The sequence below is a fragment of the Mastigoproctus giganteus genome, chromosome 5, assembly GCF_048544385.1.
Source record: "Mastigoproctus giganteus isolate SK-2022 chromosome 5, ASM4854438v1, whole genome shotgun sequence".
NCBI classification, from domain to species: Eukaryota; Metazoa; Arthropoda; class Arachnida; order Uropygi; family Thelyphonidae; genus Mastigoproctus; species Mastigoproctus giganteus.
Genome location: NC_143579.1, coordinates 224,340,606 through 224,363,517, shown reverse-complemented (window position 1 = coordinate 224,363,517; position 22,912 = coordinate 224,340,606). Strand labels below are relative to the sequence as shown.

Below are 22,912 nucleotides of genomic sequence, written 5' to 3'. Positions count from 1 at the left end.
AGCAAAAGAGAAAACTCAGTTTTTTAGATTCAGAGGAAGCAATATTTGTGATGTGCTTATGCAGAGAGAGAGAGAGAAAATAGAGAAATGTGATCATCTAGAAATCAGCGTGTCGTCGAAGATAAGCATACGAGCAGAAGAATCCTTTTTGTGAGATATAAGATAGGATTGAGTTTCAGAACAATTGAAATCAACTAAGTTATCTTTGCCCCACTGGAGAATTACCTGGAGATCAGCATTTAAGGAATTGGTAGTGGATGGATATGAAAAGTTGCAGCAATTTGCATAGGGCAAGGTTTCTCAAGCTGGAATGCAATGTGCTATCATCAGCAAAACTATGGATAGGATTTTGGGTCAATGGAAAAAGATCATTAATATACAAGAGGGAAAAAAATGGGAGAAAAAAACTGAACTGACGGAACACCTACATTGCTCTCTATCTTCTCCGTAGGTGAAGATAGAGAGCAATCTACCATTACCAGCAGTGAGCAGTCAGAGAGAAAACTGGAAACCCAATTACAAAAAACAGTTGACAAACCATAAGATGAAAGTTTATTTAGAAGACCTTTATACCACACATGATCAAAAGCCTTTGAAATGTCAAGAGCAACTGGATGAGTTTCACCACACTTTTCCATGGAATTTGTACTTAGAGGGCTAACATAAGTCAGAGTAGAAGTGCAATGAGATAATAATTGGATGGAAAGGAGTTGTCATTCTTTTTAAGAACTAGCCTGATATGAGCAAATTTCCAAGCAGAAGAGAAAACACCTGTGGAATAAGAAAGTGAAAAAAGGCGACACAGAACAGGAGTAAGCTCGGGAGCACAGGTTTTCAGAACAAGCAGAAAAATACCATCTGGACTTGGAGCTTTCTTAGCATCAGCATTGTTCTAAATGATTCTGATATCCTTTTGATGGAAGACCACAGGAGGCATTCAATGGTGTACTGGGAATGGTAGAAGGTAGTTTACCAAAGAAGGTAGTTTACCAAGGTCATTAATACAACAAATTTTTGTTTCTTGAAAGAGTAACTTGAGCTATTACTTGTAATGATTTAGCATTAGCATTAGTAGAGGCATATGATGCAAGAAAGCAAGCTTATGCAGCATCAGCCAAAAAAAAAACCCCTTTCCACTTCACCCCTCCCCGTTCGTTCGAATACCTGTCCAGCTGAGCCTTAAATTTATTTAGGCTATCAACTTCCGCAACAAGGGATAGAAGTCTCTTCCACTAACCAACTACCCGCTTGCTAAAGGCAAATGTCTGCACATCTTTCCTACATCTATCTTTCTCTATTTGAATTTATGCCCTCTCAGGTGATTATTTTGAACAAGAAGCAGTATCCCATCAGCATTGAGCATGCTCAAACCATTCAAGGCTTTATACACCTCTATCACATTACCTCGCCGGTGCCTAGTCTCCAGACACTGTAATTTGCAAAACTTAAGCCTTTCTTCGTAAGAGCAACCCTTCGTTCCATTCACTAACCTTGTTGCCCTACTCTGTACTCATTCCAGCAGCTCTACATCCTTCTTGAAATGAGGCCTCCAGACCTGTATACAGTACTCAAGGTGCGGCCTGACCATTGCCTTATACAAGGGAATAATCACCTCCTTATCCCTGCTAGAAAAATTCCTATATATCATCGACAATAGACCATGAGCTACTGTTGCAGCCCGTCTGCACTGCTCAGAAAACTTCATATCTGCCTGCACAATTACCCCAAGGTCCTTCTCATTTTCTACCACTGTCAGTGTAGTACTACAGAGTTGATACATTGCTCTGGGGTTGCTGTTTCCCATATGTAGTACTTTACATTTGTCAATGTTAAACTTCATTTGCCACCTCTCAGCCCAATCTGCTCAACCTTTCCAGTCCTGCTGCAGCAGCATAGTGTCAGTAGCATCCTTAACAACCCTGCCAACCTTTGTATCGTCTGCAAACTTGGATATTAAGCTTCATATACCATCATTAATATCATTTATAAATACAGAAAACAATGGACCCAACACTGAACCCTGAGGGACTCCACTAATAACATTAGTCCACGATGAGCAGTGTCCATTAATTACCACTCTCTGTCTTCTGCCACTCAACCATCCCTTTACCCATAGCAACAATTTGCCACCAATGCCACACTGCTACAATTTGTGCAGCAGTCTTCCAAGTGCAACAGTATAAAAAGCCTTTATAAGATCCAAATATATAATATCAAAGTTATTCCCTGCATCCAATTCTTTTGTGACTACATCATAGTATCCAATCAAATTGGTCAGGCAAGACCTTCCCTTAACAAAACCATGCTGTGTCTGTGCTATAACTGAATTCTTGTCTAGATGATCCTGCAGTGCTTCTTTAACCAGTGCTTCCATTAATTTTCCTGGAACAGAAGTTATCACAGGTCTATAATTACTTGTGTCAGCCTTTGATCCTCCTTTGTGTATTGGGGTTCGTTTGCACACCTCCAGTCTGTGGGTACCTCCCCTCTGTCCAAGGAAGCTCTCATAATTATGGCTAATGGATTGCTTACTTCCTTTGCTGCCTCCTTTAATATAACTGGATAGATCCCATCCGCCCCAGGTGCCTTTCTTGTATTTATCTTCAACAATTTCTCCTCCACTTTACACTCAATTATTACAAGATCATCTAGCTCATTGCCAGTGTTTACTTCATCTATGGCATTCCCCTTCCTGAATAACTCCTCATGTGTGAATGAAGATGCAAAATATTGATTTAGTTTGTTAGCTACCTGAGCAGGATCATGAACAGTTGAACCATCGATATCAAGTGGACAAATCTGATTCATCCCCTTCCTTCTAGAGTTTACATAAGTAAAGAACTCCTTGCTGTTTTTCTTTGCATCCCTTGCCAAAGATTTCTCGTAATCTGCCTTTGCCTGCCTAACCTCCTTTGTAACTTGGTTACAGATCAACTTATATCTATCATAGGCTTCTGTGTCACATGTTAATTTATATGTATCCCATGCATTTTTCTTCTCTGCCATATGTCTCATTAGTTCATCTGACATCCATTTAGACCTGAACCTTGAACAATATTTCTTAGTTGGTATGTAAAGCCTAGTAGCTTCCAAGATAAGTTCTTTGAATGCTTCCCATTTTGAGTTTGCTGTTGGTAACATCATCAGTTGGTCCCACTTTATAGAATTTAAACACTGTCTCAGACCATCGTAGTCGCCTTTACGAAAGCAATAATCCTTCACTTTACCCCTGATGGTAGTTACCTCTTTGAGTAAATCCCACTTCAGCACACTGTGATCACTGCCACCTAGTGGTTTCTGTATCTGCAGATTCTTAATGCATGAAGAATCACTACTGATAATCAAATCAAGAGTATTACTCCCTCTAGTTGGCTCCCGAACATGCTGATTTAGAAAACAATCATCCAATAAATCCACAAAAGCCTTGCTAGTGTGTGAGTGACCAACCCACAAATTCCAGTCAATATCTGGGAAATTAAAATCCCCCATTATAAGACTCTCTGATTTACTGGCCCACTCTATTTCCCTGTACAGTTTCTTATTATACTCATCAGAGTCATTAGGCCTATAGCACACTCCTACTCTCAATTTTGATTTCCCAATGCTTATGTCACACCAAACTAACTCGACACTGCACTGTCCAGCGATGGCAACTGGCTTCACTTCCTTGGATTTTATGTGTTTCTTAACTAATAGCATAACCCCTCCTCCCTTCCTATCCTGTCTATCCTTTCTGTAGATGTTGTACTCCCCAAATTCCAGTTCCGCATTACTTATATCTGTGTGACACCACGTCTCTGATATCCCAACAATATCCGCCTTTGATGCTTTGAGCAATACCTCAAATTCATCAAATTTATTTACCAAACTCCTAGCATTGGTGTACATGCAAGTATACATGCACCTGTTCTTTTTCTTAGCTACCCTAACACAACCCATGTGTTTACTTGTACCCCAATGACTCCCAGCAGTCTCTGAAATATCCTGCATCTTATTTTCCAAGCTGCTGCTGCTCATTCCAATAGAAGCAGTGCAAGAATCACTTTCACCTCTGCCAGTGGCTACTGTTAATCTATTAGTCCTTGTATCCCCCCCAATCTAGTAGTTTTCCGACCTAACACTGCCTCAACAGCATCAGCAAACATTCTTGCACCCTTTCTATTTAAGTGTATCCCATCCCTGTAGAAGCAGTCTCTCCTGTTAACAAGTACAGACCAGGCTGAAAAAAAATTCTACCCCTTGAGCCTTGCACAATCTTTCCAGGGCCGAATTGATCGACAGGGCTCTCATCATATACTCCCTCCTATCGTGTCTGGGCAGAATTGCAGACACTTTCAAATTCAATCCTAATTCACGGCTTTTTTTCAACAGTGACCTGTACTTGTTAAGTAATTCCGCCAGCCTCCGCCTCTTAATATCATTAGTGCCAACGTGTACAACTATATCACCTTTTGTGCCCTTAAAAGATGATATCTGCTCTACAACATCATCAACCTTTGCCCCTGGCAGACATACCCTGGTCCTGGTCACCTATCCTTTTTACAAAGCATGTTTCCCATTTCCCTGACAATAGAGTCACCAACTAGTTCCTTTGGGACCAGCACATTCTGCCTTGGGGGCTGCCGCTGTGTTGTGTGATGCCCAAGTGCAAGCTCTGGCGTTGGTGTGGGCAGCTGAGAGCTTGATGGGCCCTCGCTTTTAATCCTTCGAGGACATCCACCCTGTCCTTCAAGCTCTCATATAGGCCCATAACAATGCTGAGTTGTCGCCTGATTTCCTTACACTCCTTGCATCGTGCACATACAAAGACATCCCCCATGGCAGTATCATGTCCCGTACCTGACTGCTCCACAAACATTGAGCAAATAGTGCATTTTAAAAGGCTGTGATTCAGAGGGCAACTGCTCCCCTCCGTTGTCCCCTGAGCCACAGCACTCCCATTAGCTTGAGCCTTTTGCTTTGCTGCTCTGTCATGATTTCGATTTAATTTCAATAAAATTTCAATTTCAGTACAAAATTAAAACCCTAAACTTGTATCCCAACACAGTTATAATGCTATATTTATGTTTCAGTATCGAGTGTTATCTATGAAATCCCTTTATATAACTTCCGTATCAAGTTAAGTATTAATTATTTATTTTTGCTAATTATTTATGTTACGTAATCTAAGTCGTTATATGTATATAACCACTTAGATTACGTAACATAAATAATTAAAAGTACAATTTAATTGACAATGAAGTTCAACAAGATTAATAGAGTTACTGATTAATTGACAATATTATATTATGTACTATACTATACTAAGCTTATGCTATCTAGTTCGAGATATTTTGTAGCGCGTAACAATGGTGGCAATTTACGAACGGTAAATCTACGGACACTTAAGTATCGATTAACTTCTAAATCTCGCTGTCTCAATTCAGAATAAACTAAGGATCCTGACCAGCTACTTACAGAAAATAATTTAATATAACAATTGGTTAATAAATCGACTAAATATGGTTAAAAAAAAAAAACCTCTCGTTCAACGGAGCTGCAACTTGTAACTCGTGGATTTGATACCCTTACCGATACTACATAATACCTACAAAATCTCTATCTAAGTTAAACTTTAAACTAAGTATCGTAACTAGGAATATAAAGCTGCTCTAGAAAATAAGTTAATATGCCAATTTAAGCTAATAAAACAGAAAATAAATCAGAAAAAACTTCTCTGTTCCGGGAGCGGCAATAAGCTACGTCCGCACAGGCTACTCTCGTTCTCAAGTGACATTTGTAAAACTGTGGTCCGCAGACCTTTGGAGGTACACAGAAACACACCAGGGGCTGTGCGAATTATTCAAAAATCTGGAGGAATTTACAGCACAGAAACAATTTTGTTAAGTTTGGAGATCCACATAAAATTTTTCACACTAAATGGGGTCTTTATGCTACCAAAGTTTGAGAACTGTTAATTTAAATCAATTTGAGATCTTTATTTTGAAACTATTCTTTGACTTGGACCTTTCTATAAAACAACTTCAAATTTTAATCTGGTATAGTTTAAAGAATGTTATATTGTTCCTAATAAAATTAATTCTGCATCCTAATTTGATTACTGACATTACTTTATTATTATTCATTTATTACTGCAATTAGCACTTCATTCACTTATAATGAGGGAAATATTTTATTTATTTATTTAACTTACTGTTTTTTTTTGTCTCACCTGCAATAACTTTGTCTTTCTTGATAAATTTTTTAGGTGTAGAGCCGATATTTTAATTATTTATTTTATTCAAAGATTCAGTATTTTATATTGAATTTGAATATAATTCTATACAATTTGAATTCAAATTGAATTAAGCTGAAATCTCCATAAATTTAAAATAAGATACATTGATTTTATTGCATATAAAATTTAAATTTAATTCAATCTGATTTTAATTTAATATATTTTCCGTGTTATTTTCCCTTTAGCTATCGTCTGTAATGGTTAAATCAATTTGAGATCTTTGTTTTGGTAAACAGTTGTTTGTCTCGTACCTTTTGTGCAAAAACTTTAGCTCAAAACTTTGATTTGAATTTATTGGTTGCAGATAGATACCACTGTAAATTCCAAATTATTTTAGATTGATTATAGTAAGTGTCACTGTTACTTTTTATTAATTTTATTTTTCTTTATGCTTAATTTAATTTCGGTTTGCATTAATTTAACAATGCGTGCAAACCGAACATCATCATTATTAAACTGAAGATTTGTACAGTTTTCCTGTAGTAACTGCTAGTGATTTATCCCTCCAAAAGGAATGCTGTATGTATTCCAGCACCACTGTTCACTTTAAATTTCATATCATGAATCCACCCAAAGTCTCATGTTACACAGTTCCTACTTTTGTTACCCTCCTTCTAAAAAGGCAATTTCTGTGTGTCTAAAAAGCATACTTTTTAGACACACTGACTCTCTTTAGAAAATACAGTTGCAATTTACAGGCTCTGAAAAAAACGATAAGTGTTTGCTTTTTATTTACATAATTGTTATTTTATATTGTACTTAATACGTAGTCTTATAGTTCTAATTACGCTGGTTATTTTAATTTTAATTTATATAAACAGTTTTTGTAGATATACGTAATACTTTATAAAACCGTTAATCCGTTCGAATCTTGCAGGCATTGTTTTTTGTATATAGTGATAGGGAATTTAAATTTTTAATTGAGGTAGCTAAGTAGCTCTAACGTATAATTATAGAAACAGTAATACGCTTCACTGTTTCTATTAGATAGCATAGTATTGACATTTAATTTAATTTAATTTATTGATCTTATTAATTTAAAATATCATGCTCCAAACTAGAGCAGCAAAGCAACGGACACAAAGTGGCAGGAGTGCTGTGACTCGGGGGAGAACTGAGGGGGGGGCGATTCTCCAACGCATCACAGCCTAAAAAAATGTGCAACTTGTGAAATGTTTGCCGAACTATCTGGAACGGAACATGATATTGCCATGGGGGATGTCTTTGTGTGTGCGCGATGTAAGGAGTGTAAGGAAATCAGGCGACAACTTAGCATTGTTATGGGCCTATATGAGAGTTTGAAGGACAGGGTGGATGCCCTCGAAAGATCTAAATTGAGGGGCCCATCATGCTCTCAGCTGCCCACATCAACGCCAGAGCTTGCACTTGGTCATCACGCAACACAGCGGCAACCCCCAAGGCAGATTGCGCTGGTCCCAAAGGAACTAGTAGTTGTTGGTGACTCTATTGTTAGGGAAACGGGGAACATCCTTTGTAAAAAGGATAGGTGGAACAGGACCAGGGTATGTCTGCCAGTGGCAAAAGGTTGATGACGTTGTAGAGCAGATATCATCTTTTAGGGGTACAAAAGGTGATATAGTTATACACGTTGGCACTAATGATATTAAGAGTAGGAGACCGGCAGAATTACTTAACAAGTACAGGTCACTGATGAAAAAAAGCCGTGAATTACGGTTGAAGTTGAAAGTGTCTGCAATTCTGCCCAGACACGATAGGAGGGAGTATATGATGAGAGCCTTGTCGATCAATTCGGCCCTGGAAAGATTGTGCAAGGCTCAAGGGATAGAATTTTTTTCAGCCTGGACTGTACTTGTTAACAGGAGAGACTGCTTCTACAGGGATGGGATACACTTAAATAGAAGGGGTGCAAGAATATTTGCTGATGCTATCGAGGCAGTGTTAGGTGAGTCGGAAAACCGATAGCTTGGGAAGATACAAGGACTAATAGTTTAACAGTAGCCGTAGGCAGAGGTGAAGGTGATTCTTGCACAACTTCTATTAGAATAAGTAGCGACCTGGAGCGAGGGGTGATGGGGGTTTCAGGGACGGATGGCAGTCATCGTGAAACAGGTGGGTATATGGGATGTGTAAGAGTAATTAAGAATAGGTGCATGTATACTTGCATGTATACCAATGCTAGAAGTATAGTAAATAAATTTGATGAATTTGAAGTGTTGGTCAAGACATCAAAGGCGGATATTGTTGGGATAGCAGAGACGTGGTGTCACACAGATATAAGGAATGCCGAACTGGAATTTGGGGAGTACAATGTGTACAGAAAGGATAGACAGGATAGGAAGGGAGGAGGTGTTATGCTGTTAATAAAGAAAAACATAAAATCAAAAGAAGTGCATCCAGTTGATATAGATGAGCAGTGCACTGTTGAGTCAGTTTGGTGTGACATAAGCCCTGCGAAAGCAAAAATAAGAGTAGGAGTGTGTTATAGGCCTAATGACTCGAATGAGTACAATGAACAATTGTACAGAGAAATACAGTGGGCTAGTAAATCAGAATGTCTTATAATGGGGGATTTTAACTTCCCAGATATTGACTGGAACTTGTGGGTTGGGCACTCACACACTAGTCAGACTTTTGTGGATTTATTGGATGATTGTTTTCTGCAGCAGCATGTTCGAGAGGCAACCAGAGAAAGTAATACTCTTGATCTGGTTATCAGTAGTGATCATTCATGTATTAGGAATTAGCAGATAAAAGAACCACTAGGTGGCAGTGATCACAGTGTACTGATGTGGGATTTACTTAAAGATTTAATTACCATCAGGGGTAAAGGGAAGGGTTTTTGCTTCCGTAAAGGCGAGTACAGTGGTCTCCGACAGTTTTTAAATTCTGTACAGTGGGATCAACTGACGATGTTACCAACAGTAAATTCTAAGTGGGAAGCATTCAAGGAATTAATCATGGAAGCTACTACTTCATACCTATTAAGAAATATTGTTCAAGGTTTAGGCCTAAATGGTTGTCAAATGAACTAATGAGACTCGTAATAGAGAAGAAAAATGCATGGGATGCATATAAATTATCAAGCGACTCAGAAGCCTATGGCAGATATAAGTTAATCTGTAATCAGGTCACAAAGGAGGTTCGGCAGGCGAAGGTAGATGACGAGAAATCCTTGGCAAAAGATGCTAAGAAAAACAGCAAGGATTTCTTTACTTATATAAACTCTAAAAGGAAGGGGATGAATCTGATTGGTCCACTTGACATCGATGGTTTGACTGTTGATGATCCTGCTCAGATAGCAAACAAACTGAATGAGTACTTTACATCTACATTCACACATGAGGAGTTATTAAGGTTTGAAAATGGCAGAAGGTTATCAAATTGTAGCAAGATACTTAATGATTTTGTAATAACTGAGAGCAAAGTGGAAGAGAAATTGTTGAAGTTAAACGTAAGGAAAGCACCTGGGGTGGATGGGATCTATCCAGTTATATTAAAGGAGGCGGCAAAGCAACTAAGCAAACCCTTAGCCATAATTATGAGAGCATCCTTGGAGTCAGGGGAGGTTCCCACGGACTGGAGATGCGCAAATGTATCCCCAATTCACAAAGGGAGATCGAAGGGTGACACGAATAAATACAGACCAGTTAGTTTAACTTCTGTTCCGGGTAAAATAATGGAGTCACTGGTTAAAGATGCATTGCAGGTTCATCTAGACAAGACTGCAGCAATAATTCAGACACAGCATGGGTTTGTTAAGGGAAAGTCTTGTCTCACAAATTTGATAGGATATTATGATGTGGTTACAAAGGAACTGGATGCGAAAAATAATTTTGATATCATATATTTGGATTTCAGGAAAGCTTTTGACACTGTTGCGCATGGAAGACTATTGTACAAATTGGAGCAGAATGGTATTAAGGGTAAGTTGCTACAATGGATAAAAGGATGGTTAAGTGCTAGAAGACAGAGGGTGGTAATCAATGGGTGCTGCTCTTCTTGGACTAATGTTATTAGTGGAGTCCCACAGGGTTCGGTGTTAGGTCCACTGTTGTTTTGTATATTTATCAATGATATTGATGAAGGTATATCAGGCTTAATGTCGAAGTTTGCAGATGATACAACGGTTGGCAGGGTTGTTAATGACAGTAATGGCAGTGTGCTACTGCAACAGGATCTAGATAATTTGAGCAGATGGGCTAAGAAGTGGCAACTGAAGTTTAACCTTGACAAATGCAAAGTACTACATATGGGTAGAAGTAACCCCAGAGAAACGTACCAACTGTGTGGTACTACACTTAAGGTGGTAGAAAATGAAAAAGACCTGGGAGTAATTGTGCAGGCAGATATGAAGTTTTCTGTGCAATGCAGACAGGCTGCCAGGGCAGGTCATGGGGTTTTGTCAATGATATATAGGAACTTTGCTAGCAGGGAAAAGGAGGTTATTATTCCTCTGTATAAGGCAATGGTCAGGCCACGGCTTGAGTACTGTGTACAGGTCTGGAGGCCTCATTTTAGAAAGGATGTAGATTTACGGAGGATGCAGAAAGGTCAGGGAATTACCACCGCATATCCCCGGAGCAATATGGCCTTAGTTGCTAATGCTCCTAAAACCCAAATAACAAACAAACACAAACAAACAAACAACAAACAACTTGTCTGAGCATGCACTCCCTTGTTTGTACAGTCCACTCAACCACAGAGACTATATAAGTGGCACATCCCTTATGCAGTCACAATACTCATGTAAAAACCATCGTGAGCTCTTGTTGTGTGTTAGTTTTCTTTTAGTATGGCAACCAGAAAGTGTATAAACAGTCCCGACATATTTTGTTACATATGTAGTTGTTTTGTTCCTGTAAAGCAGAGGCAAAATATTACCGATTTTTTAAAAAAATCCTATTATGCATACTTTGACATAAAACTAGGCGATCGGGATAAATCATGGGCACCACGTCAAGTATGCCATACATGTGTCGAACATCTTACAAAATGGAGTCAAGGAAAAAAGGTGTGCTTGCCATTTGCTATTCCTGTGGTGTGGCACGAGCCAGTAAGCCAAGATGAATTTTAATTTTGTGTGTGTGACGTTAAAGGTTACAATTCAAAAAATAAAAAGGACATCAAATATCCAGATCTACTGTCAGTCATAAGACCGGTTCCACATGGACCTGATCTGCCTGTAAAACCTCCACCAGAAACTTTGGAGTCCACATCTTCTTCCACCGAAGCAGAAGCTAAAGAGGTTAGTGAAGAGGAATGTTATCAACCAGAAAATATTTTAACGCCACAGCAATTCACGCAGGTCGAACTGAACGATTTAGTAAGGGACTTAGGTCTTCCAAAGTATGCTGCTGAAATTCTGGGATCCAGACGTCAAGCGAAGAACTTACTTGCTCCAGGTACATAATTTTCCCGGTACAGAAATCATGAAAGGGAGTTTATACAGTATTTTTCACAAGAAAGTCCTCTCGTATATTGCAGTGATATCGCTGGTGTAATCAGTGCCTTAGGAGCTCCAACATATGTTCCTAGTGAATGAAGACTATTAATACTCTTCTAAGATTAGTTTAAAAGGTGTTCTCTTGTATAACGGAGATAAGTACACGTCTGTGCCAGTTGCTCATTCAATCTACTTAAAAGAAACTTATGACAATCTAAAGTTGCTTCCGGAGCAAATTAAATATCAAGATCATGAATGGCAACTATGTGGAGACTTAAAAGTGTTATGTAAGTTATGTATGTTGGGGCAACAGGGTGGGTACACTAAAATGCCATGCTTTATTTGTGAATGGGATAGCAGAGCTAAAGTGCTGCATTGGACAAAGAAGCAATGGCCTCGGAGGCACAATCTTACACTGGGGTCAAAAAATATTGTGCATGAAAGTTTGGTGAAGCCAGATAAAATACTTTTACCTCCACTGCATATCAAGTTAGGCATAATAAAGAAATTTGTTGTTGTTATTTGGTTTTTAGGAGCATTAACAACTAAGGCCATATTGCTCCGGGATATGCGGTGGTCATTCCCTGACCTTTCCGCATCCTCCGTATTTGGTGGTGACAGGCTCGAACCCCGGTCTAATCAAGAAGCGTGTGCTATGCACTACAGCTCCTTCCCACCTGGCTACAGAGGCGCCAAGAAATTTGTTAAAGCATTGAATAAGGATGGCAACTGCTTTAAGTACCTTTGCAGTAAATTTCCCGGTTTATCTGACGCAAAACTTAAGGAGGGTATCTTCATTGGTCCCCAAATTAGAAAATTGGTTTTAAACGGTCAGTTTGAAACTGCTATGACTGACATTGAAAGGGAAGCCTGGATTGCTTTTAAAAGTGTAATGGAAAACTTTCTAGGAAATCATAAATCACAGGATTATGAGAAAATTGTTCAAAATATGCTCAAAAAGCTTTGCAATTTAGGTTGCAATATGAGCATATCAAAATTCACTTTTTGCATGCCCATCTTGATTTTTTTCCTGAAAATCTTGCACAGACGAGTGAAGAACAAGGGGAGAGGTTCCATCAGGACATAAAGGAAATGGAGCAGAGGTACCAGGGAAGGTGGAATACATGCATGATGGCCGACTACCGTGGTGTTTAAAAAGAGAGAAACCTGGCACTGTACATAAAATAAAAATGATTAAACGTTCTTTTCAAACAAAGAGATGAAGGTCTGATTAATGAAAGTTTCAGAATTTTGATTAATATTTGTTAGTATTTACGTATTTTTTGATATATGGAAATGTAATCATATCAATTTGTCATTACTAAATACAATAAAGTTATATACTTTCGTAAAAAACAATATTTTTTATTTCTTAAATTTTGATGTATCTGGATGTGATCGAAAAAAATCTAAGTCATATTTGAAATCACGGCAACATATTTCGGCAGTAGGACCTATTGAAATTCAAACCCCAGTGAACAAACTAACGTACTTCCGATAGTTATATTTCAATGATTTATGATTTATTATGTTCCTACATATCTCAACTTGAATCCTACTAATTTTGATCGCACTATGTTTTTAGGTTGTGCTGCTGTAACAGAAAGAAGGAAGAGACACCTCTATCAATGGATTTGCTGAAATTGGAGCATTGTTCAGTCAATGATCAAGTTTCCCACCAAAGAAGGAAATGAGCCAAAGGCCATTCACAAAAGGATGGTAGCTGTGTGTATGGCAACAGTGCACCTTCAGAGTATCGTAGAGAGTCCATCAAAGGGATCCATGTCCAGGAAGGCCTGTGACTGCAACCACTCCAGAAATGTGCCAAGCTGTGAAAACCCTTGTGCTGAATGACAGACATTTAAAAGTGTCCCAAATCTCTAGGGAATATGACATATCTGAGGGAACAACTATAACAATCCTCCATGAACATGTGGGGATGACTAAGGCCAATGCAAGGTAGGTCTCCAGATTTCTGACCCCTGTGCAGAAGCAATTCAGGGTATGGTGTTGTGAGGAGAATTAAGAGCTCTATGGAAGGGCTCCTGAAACTTTCATCTACAGAATTGTTACAGGTGATGAAACATGGGTTCACCACTGGGATTCTGAAACCAAGCAAGAATCAGTGCAATGGAAAGCACCAAGGTTCTTCCCCACCCAAAAAATTTTGGATACAGCCTTCAGTTGGAAAGGTTATGAACACCATTTTTTGGGAAGCTGAGGGAATTTTGTGCATTCACTACTTGGAACACAAGCAGATCACTGGGGAGTCATATGCATCCCTACTGTACAACCTAAGGGCGGTCAAAGGAAAAATGCTGTGGAAAACGTTCCAGAGGTGTGTTTATTCTTCTTCAGGACAATGCACCAGTGCACAGGTCACAGGCTGTTGCTGCTGCTTTGAGAGACTGTGACTTTACAGAACTTACCCATCTACCTTACAGTTTGGATCTGGCCTCAGTGACTATTTCCTGTTTCAACACGCCTCAAGAAAAATGTACATGGACGTCACTTTGCTGATGATAATGAACTGAAGTCTGCTGTTTCTGCATTCTTTGATGGACAGGACAAAGAATTTTATTTGTCTGGTATTTTCTCATTGCCAACAAAATGGAACATGTTTATTGAAGTTCAGGGGAGTTACATTGAAAAATAAAAAAGATTTTTGCCTCTACCTCATTTCCTTCATAGGTAGGTATATAATTTATTGACCATCCCTTGTATCTTTGTTATAATACATTTTGCTATGTTACAATACAATACAAGTTGTCTGAAGAGTCTGGAAACCTATAGCAAAATGCTTTATTTAGAGTATGTATTTAAAATTTCCAACGCTTATATCAAGGAAGTTTGCAGATGGAAGAACATGCTGTTTTGGATTCTTTTTAACATATTTGCACTAATGGATTCACACATTATTATTATTATTAACTATATGGTGCAAGGAAGCCTAAGGCTTATGCTGCACGAGCCAAAAAAAAAAAAAAAAAAAAAAAATTTTAATACCCCTAAAGAGATAGATAGAGAGGGGGGGGGGGAGAGAGAGAGAGAGAGAGAGAGAGAGAGAGAGAGAGAGAGAGAGAGAGAGAGAGAGAGAGAGAAGAAAGGAATCACCAAGAAAGAGAAGAATGATGATATCCAGCTCAGGACCCTGGGTGTGCCAAGCCCATACTCACCATATGTGAGCCCCGTGGTTATCGGCTGTAAATACTGCAGTGATAAACACAGGGGCCTTGAAGAAGGTACCGTATTTCCCATAAACTTCTTTTGATGGCAAAAGAGATCCGGTGTTGGAGGTTGTAGTGGCTATTAGAGAAGTGGAAACAGTCGTATGACGAAAAAGTGTCCATGCGTGCAATACTCCAACTAAGACCACTGTTATTCGACATTACGTAAGGGACCATATTTTGGTTGTTTGTTTGTTTGTTTGTTGTAAGATTTTAGAGCCATCAGCGACTTAGGCCATATTGCACCATATATACAGTGTAGTATGTATGTGAATTACATGTGTTCTGTGGTCGATATGCCTGTTTGCTGGATGAAAAACCCGAGTTTCCGAGAGGAAAACCATGCTGCCCTCACCTGAGACTAACTCAGCTCTGTTGCGAGGAAGGCCCATAAATTTCTTTCGTCATCGACGGGATTCGAATTCAGGTCTTTTCCACCCAGCATGGGGAGGAAAGTAATTCTACCAACTGTGCTACTCGCGGGGCGTACAATAGGCCTGGGTTCGAATCCCGCCTTTGTGTGAAGCCTAAACAGCAGTTCTGTTAAAGCGGGACAAACCTTTGTGGAACAATTATTGTTCTAATGGCAGCATCCGTCTTGTTATTAGTTATATTCTTTAATATTTTGGTAAGCCAGTATAGTTTTACAATTTATTTAAGAACTAAGCCAGAAAGCAATTGTTCATGTTTGTTAAAGAAAATGCATTTTAATAATTGATTGGCATCATTTAATAAAAAACACATAAGACACAGAAGTTATATATAGGAGAAATGTTTTATCATTCGAAATTTTATCTGAATACAGAGTGGCGAAAGTAGCCAAGATACTTTATCGTGATCCATCGGAGTAGTGGACCATAAAGTGCTGTGTGCTATCTTTACTGTACTACAGAGACCGAAAGTTTGAAACCCACAAATCTAGACGAATGCCGGTATATATTACCAAACCGTCAAGAAGTATGAGTTGTGATAGTTCTTAGAAAAATAGATAGTCCCAGTGCTGTCTACCAGAAGTTATAGATATTGAAAAGAATAGCATCCTTCTCAGGTAGGTGTTTTGTAAGAGCTGTTCCTCCCACCTCCATCTGATTTCATTCGCTATCTTGGTAGTTATATTTTTCCAATTCGAATTTTGATCATAAATGGTCTTTTAATTTTTTTTTTTTTATATTTTATGGTCTTTGGAACTGCTTTGTCGCCTGTGGTAATCGCCAGTTTACTGTTTTTTTATTGAACACTGAAATTTTAAAAATGTTATTAGTGGTATTTTCTCCTGTTTCTTAGTGTTATTTGGCAGTCGTCCAAGGGTTAAAACATCGAGTTAATGTAGTTGACAACATAACTTGACCTGATCGAGTAGAACCAGGAAAAGAATAAAAACTGAGAATGAAAATGAATTAACTTGTTATCATGTTTATAGCTGAACTTTCCTTTTATAATGGATTCGTTTTTGCTGTTTCTCCAATAATTCCTTTTTTTTTTTTTTTTTTTTTTAACATTTCTATAATATTTTTGCTGCTAACTATGTGCATTTTCCTCAGATATAGTCACTACAATGGAGAAGAAATTTCTTGATTGTTTGGGCGGTACCCCTATCATTCAGGCATGTTAACATTTGATTTGTTTCGATCTTCAACTCAGTTACGACCTTCATTTCTCCCAGTATATCAGTTCTATCGCCACTATAATGTTCTTGGTTTGTCTTCTCTCTTTCAAATCCTTCAAAAGCAGTTATTTTCAAACTCCCTAAGATTCTACTACTTCCAACCAACCTTAAATTATGGTGACATAATGGCCCACATTAAAATTACCTTAGAGACTCTTCTTAAATCGACTTGAATTCGACTGATTATGGTTTTGTACTTGATCTAATCTGTCATCGATGTTATTATTATTATTAATAGCCATATGGTGCAAGGAAGCCTGAGGCTTATGCTGCACCAGCCAAAAAAAAAATTTCTGAGTTTCCCAGAGAGAGAGAGAGAGAGAGAGAGAGAGAGAGAGAAGTAGAAGGGAATCGCCAAGATTTTATGTTGGAGCGAGCTATATTATTCATAATAAAAGTACAAACTTGCCACCTGACATAACCACACAAAGCAAAGTTTAATAGATTGAAATTGGGCAATCTTGGAGTCCACTCCAACATCTCCACCCCACCACTAATCTCTTTTTCAATCATAGAATTTTTGGATGATACCTAAAAACTAAGAAACAACAATAAAAACATTCAACTGAGCCATGTATTTTGTGCAGCTAGTTTAGGTTAATTGTGTCTGTTAATGTCAAAGCAACTGAGGCTATGAGGCATGAGTACATATATTGTCTGTGAATTGCATGTATTCTGTGGTAAATTTGCCTGTTTTTGCTGGACAAAAAAACCCAAGCTTCCAAGACATAAAACTATGCACCCTTTGCCTGGGATCAACTAACTCAACCACACTGTGAAAAAAAAGCCAATTAAAAGTCTCCATTCATTGATAGGATTCAAACTCAGACCTTTTCCAATCAGTGTGATGTCAATGATTATGGATATAATGCAAGGGCACATGTTTCAGAAACCCTATATCTACTATGAAAAATATTGTTATAAAAATATGAAAAATGTATCATATAAATTGTAAATGAAGCTGTATGATAGTATGAACTAAATGATATATAAAAAATTAAGATAAATATAAAAAATTAAAATAAATTAAAAATTAAAATTAATATATAAAATATATTAAAATTAATAAATAAAATACATTAAAATTAAAATATAAAAGAAAATATGTCATAAAATTTGTAAAACTTTCCAAAATACCTGTTTGCATCACTAGGCCACTTTGAACATATATGTCTTGAAGTGTCACCTATCACAAAAAAAAAAAAAAAATATATATATATATATATGTATAGTACTTAGTACCATGCATGGGTTGAAGGTTGAGAAGATGAAAGAAGATACTTACTGAATTAAATGCAATCTTCTTCCACATTAATTAAATAAATTATTAAATTTATTAAATTCTGATGTACCAGATTATGCATAAACTAGGTATACATAATATACTCTGCAATACAGCAGACTCGAAAACTCAAAGTAAAGGGAGATTAACAAGTTAGTTGATGTACACATGCATTACATTTTAGGCATGTTAAATTTCAATTTCTTAAATTAACTGATTTTTTGTGAATAACAGAAGTCAAAAGTTATTAACTAATTATTTTGTTACTAGTTAATTACTAATTCATTAATTAATGTTATATAAAAATAATTGTTTTCACTTCACTGCACATACCTCCCAACATAATATTCACTACATGTTTTGTAATACGTTATAATTAACAGCACATGAAATGCGACACATTTCAGGCTCTGGGATTTAATAAATTAAACAACTATTTAATTTATTAAAACACAATTTATTTATTTATTTATGAATTTCAATAACAGTTGAAATATAACCATATTTACCATTTCTGCTGTGATTAATATAAGCAAATGCTGCCTTTTTTTTTTTTTTTTTTTTTTTTTTTATGTAAACCCCAAACACGAGAGGTATAAGAACCTATAGTACTTAGTACCGTGCTTGGGTTGGAGGTTGAGAAGATGAAAGAATATATTTGTTGACATTGGACTTGAACTTCTGTAGACTGTAATTTTCAGGAAATACGTATGAACGAAGGTTGTTACAGAAAACGGCAATTGAATGAATAAATGAGGAAGATGAAAAGTTGGTTCTGTGAGTTTGAAGTTGGACAGTAAATGGATGTTGGCTGGTGGCGGCATGTGTTCGGAACGTTTTGAAAGAGAGAGTGGGAATTATAGAAGCCAATTCAGAAGAACAGTGCCCATGGAAGTACCTGTAGAAGAGGCATGCAGCAGAAACAGTACATCTATGAGAAAGCGAGTGGAGAGACTCTATTAGAGATGAATCATTAATTAACCTAACTGCCCTCTTCTGAATGGAATCAAGAAGCCCGAGAGAGGTTTTGGGTGCACCACTCCAGATGTGGGAACAATATTCCATGGCAGGGCGGATCTGCGATTTATACAGAGTGAGCAGCTGTTTCGAAGAAAAGTAACGCTGAGAGCGAAAGAGAAAACCAAGTTTTTTAGATGCGGAGGAAGCAATCTTTGTAATGTGCTTGTGCCAAGAGAGATTAGAAGTCAGAGTAATCCCCAAAAGAGATATATCATTTTTCATAGAAATTGGAGTGTCACTAAAGATAAGCATAGGAGCCATAGGAGCAGAGGAATCCTTTTTGCGAGATATAAGTCAAGACTGAGTTTTAGAAGGGTTGAAATCAACTAAGTTGTCTTTGCCCAACTGGAAAATTACCTGAAGATCGGCATTTAAGGAATTGGTAGCAGATTTTCGAGAAATTGAAGCTGATTGAGCAGGACAAGGTTTCTCAAAATGGAAAGTGGAATGCAATGTGCTATCATCGGCAAAACTATGGATAAGATTTCCATTCAATGGAAGAAGGTCATTAATATAGAAGAGGAAAGGAGTGGGGGAAAGAACTGAACTTTGGGGGACACCGGCATTAGTGGAGAAGTTAGAACACAGAGAGCCATCTACCATCACCCACAGTGAGCGATCACAGAGAAAACTGGATAATCAATTACTAAAAACAGTTGGCAAACCATAAGATGGAAGCTTGTTTAGAAGACCTTTATGCCAAACACGATCGAAAGCCTTTGAGATGTCAAGAGCAACTACTTGTGTTTCCCCGAACCTTTCCATTGAATTAGTCCATAAATGGGTAACATAAGCCAGAATATCACCAGTGGATCGACACTGACGGAATCCATACTGGCAATCGTTGATCAGACGGAAGGTTTCTGGTTGGTTTAAGAGTTGGCGGTTAATTTATTTCTCCATTACTTTAGAAAGAGTAGAAGTAATTGCAATGGGACGATAATTGGATGGGAGGGATTTGTCACCCTTTTTTGGGAACTGACTGGATATGAACAAATTTCCAAGCAGAAGGAAAAACACCTTTGGAATAAGAAAGTGAAAAAGGTGGCAAAGAATAGGAGTAAGTTCAGGAGCACAGGTTTTGAGAACAAGTAGAGAAATACCATCGGGATCTGGAGCTTTCTTAGCATCAAAATCCTCCTGACATCCTTTTGACAGAAGACCACAGGAGGCATTGAATGGAGTGTGTTGGGATGGTGGGAGGTGTTTTACCAAGATCATTAATAAATGAGTTGGAAGAAAAATGGGATGCTAGCAGGTCAGCTTTATCCTTGGCTGATGTGAAAACAGAACCATCTGGTTTGGACAGAGGTGGGAGCAGAGATGGGCGAAAGTTGCGGCCAATAGCTTTGGCAAGAGACCAGAATGCTCGGTTACCATTAGGGCAAGAAGCAAGTTTTCTACTCTTAGCCTGTTCAAACTCTAGTTTGGACTGATTAATAACTGCTTTACAATTGTTGCGAGCTTTGGTGTAGGCAGAAAATGAAACTGAAGAATTAGAAACAAGCCAATTATGATATGCAACATTCTTCTCTTGAACAGCCTTAGCACATTTATTGAAAAACCAAGGTTTAGATAAAGGACGAGATTTTAAAGTGGAGTGTGGGATAAAGGATTCCATTCCTGCAAGAATAATTTCACCGACACGATCTGAGCAAATGTTGACATCAGAAGTTTTGCAACAGTGATCCGACCAAGGAAAAGAAGAAAAGAAGTCTCGCGGGTCATCCCATTTTGCATTCTTGTAAAGCCAAACAACACGAGGTTGGGAATAGCCATGAGATAAAGGTTCCATTGGAGAAGAGACAATTACCAAGTTGTGATCTGATGTGCCTAAAGGACCTCTTACTTCGACCGTGTACTTAGAAGGGTTGTTTGTGAGAAAAAGATCAAGCGTATTGGCTGTATGATTAGGATTGTCCGGTATTCTTGTAGGTAAATGAACAATCTGTGCTAGATCATTAGTAATTGCAAAAGCCTCAGCATCTCGACCTGCTGGGTCGGTGTGACTAGAAAACGGAAGCCAGCTGGAGTTGTGAACATTAAAATCACCAAGGAAAATTACCTCACTGTTAGGAAAGCTAGACTGGAGAAAGTTGCAAAGAGAAGAAGCAAAGAGCTCTAAGTGATTAGTGGAGTTGGGAGAACGGTAGAGACACCAGATGAATTTGACACAATGAGGTAGAGAGATTTTAAGCCAGAGGAGATCAAAGAGAGGTGATTCCAAATGGCCAAGTCTCTGACAGGGAATATCTGAATGGACATATGCACAAGTACCACCTTTGAGATGAAAGGAATCATACAGCGAATAATTTGGGCATCTGAGATGAGCAGTACTTGAATAAACCGATAACTGAGATTCTGTCAGAAAAAGTACATGGGGTTTGGCAGACTGCAAGTGGAAATGTCCATCGTTGAGATTAGAATTGAGACCACGAATATTTTTGAAATGGATTAGGAAGTGCTTGGGAGGTTTAGATCTTTTCGCAGATAAGCTTGCTCTATTAGTTTGACAATTCATGGTGTATTCAACAGTAAGAAAAAGTGGGGGGGGGGGCATGCTGTATGAAGTAATGAAATTTTTGGATATGGCATACACGTGGTAAGAATATACCCAGATCCTTGACATAACGTGGCCTCGACAATGCTCCCCACATACACACTACTCAAACTCCCTCCAGTCACTATCTGGCAGAGTAGAGGTAGCAAGATTATACACTAACTGATCCAGAGCCTCCTAGAGAGTTACCAATAGGTTTGGTCCGGTGTACTAACTAGCGGCCAGCCTACGAACACCATTTTAGAGCTGTAACCTCGAAATGTAAGGAATATTGGATCTTGCCACAACGTTCATCATAACCTCAAAAGTCATCAATCATACTGCATGATGGAAGAGATAGGGAAGGGTTGTCTCAGACAATCTCTGAGATATGCCAGACAAGCTGTACTTGCTACCTGGGTGTCTAAAACGCTGATAGAACTGATATTCGGGTGACACTCAAATCAAGTGGACCCAATTGCAGCGAATTCCGGACGGTCTGTGACAGCCAAATCCTCTTGCACCTTGACGATGGTGGGACTATTAGTAATCCTGGGTATAATGCCCGTGTGCAAGAACACTGTGGGTGACGACCCAGGTGTGAACCAACGTAAGCAGGGATCGAGGAGTGGTGCCCAAGGAGGTGTGGGCGCCTATCAGAATACCAGATAATCCTAACCATACAGCCAACATGCTGGATCTTTTTCCCACAAACAACCCTTCTAAGTATATGGTCGAAGTGAGTGGTCCTTTAGGCACCTCAGATCACACTTCTCCAATGTAGCCTTTATCTCAAGGCTATTCCTAACCTCGTGTTGTTTGGCATTACAAGAATGCAAAATGGGATGACCTGCGAGATTTCTTTTCTTTGGTCAGATTACTGTTTCAAAACTTCTGATGTCAATGTTTGCTCAGATCATGCCAGTGAAATTATTCTTGTAGGATTGGAATCCTTTATCCCACACTCCACTTTAAAATCTCACCCTTTATCTAAACCTTGGTTTTCCAATAAATGTGCTAAGGCTGTTCGAGAGAAGAATGTTTCATATCGTAATTGGCTCGTTTCCAATTCTTTAATTTCATTGTCTGCCAACATCAAAGCTCACAACAATTGTAAAGCAGTCGTTAATCAGTGCAAACTAGATTTTGAACAGGCTAAGAGTAGAAAATTTCCTTCTTGCCCAGTGGTGTATTCAGGCCGGAACGCACCAGAACAATGTTCCGGTACTTTTTTCTAAATGTTATAACAGAAAACCATTACATTTATACACCTAATATTATTAAACAATGGCATAATCAAAGGGGAGGGAGAAATAATATCGATTTTACCTATTGCTACTAAAAATATATATTAATAGTAATCTTTAAAATTAATAGATTTCTTTAAAAATTTAATTAAAAACAAAAATATAAATTTCACAATGAAACTTGAACATTCCTTACTAAAGTACAATGTATTAGATAAAGAAATCCAAC

The 22,912-nt window shown here is 38.2% G+C and overlaps 1 protein-coding gene across 1 annotated transcript in view; it reads right to left on the bottom strand.

The window, feature by feature from the left end:
* Positions 1-22,912, bottom strand: part of LOC150086163 (serine/threonine-protein kinase unc-51-like) — a 231,459-nt gene that overhangs the window by 81,456 nt on the left and 127,091 nt on the right. Inside the window, exon 14 of the mRNA XM_090373751.1 lies at positions 17,733-17,781. Within this exon, the coding sequence (XP_090229877.1) occupies positions 17,733-17,781 (49 nt within the window). The remainder of the gene's footprint in view (positions 1-17,732; positions 17,782-22,912) is intronic.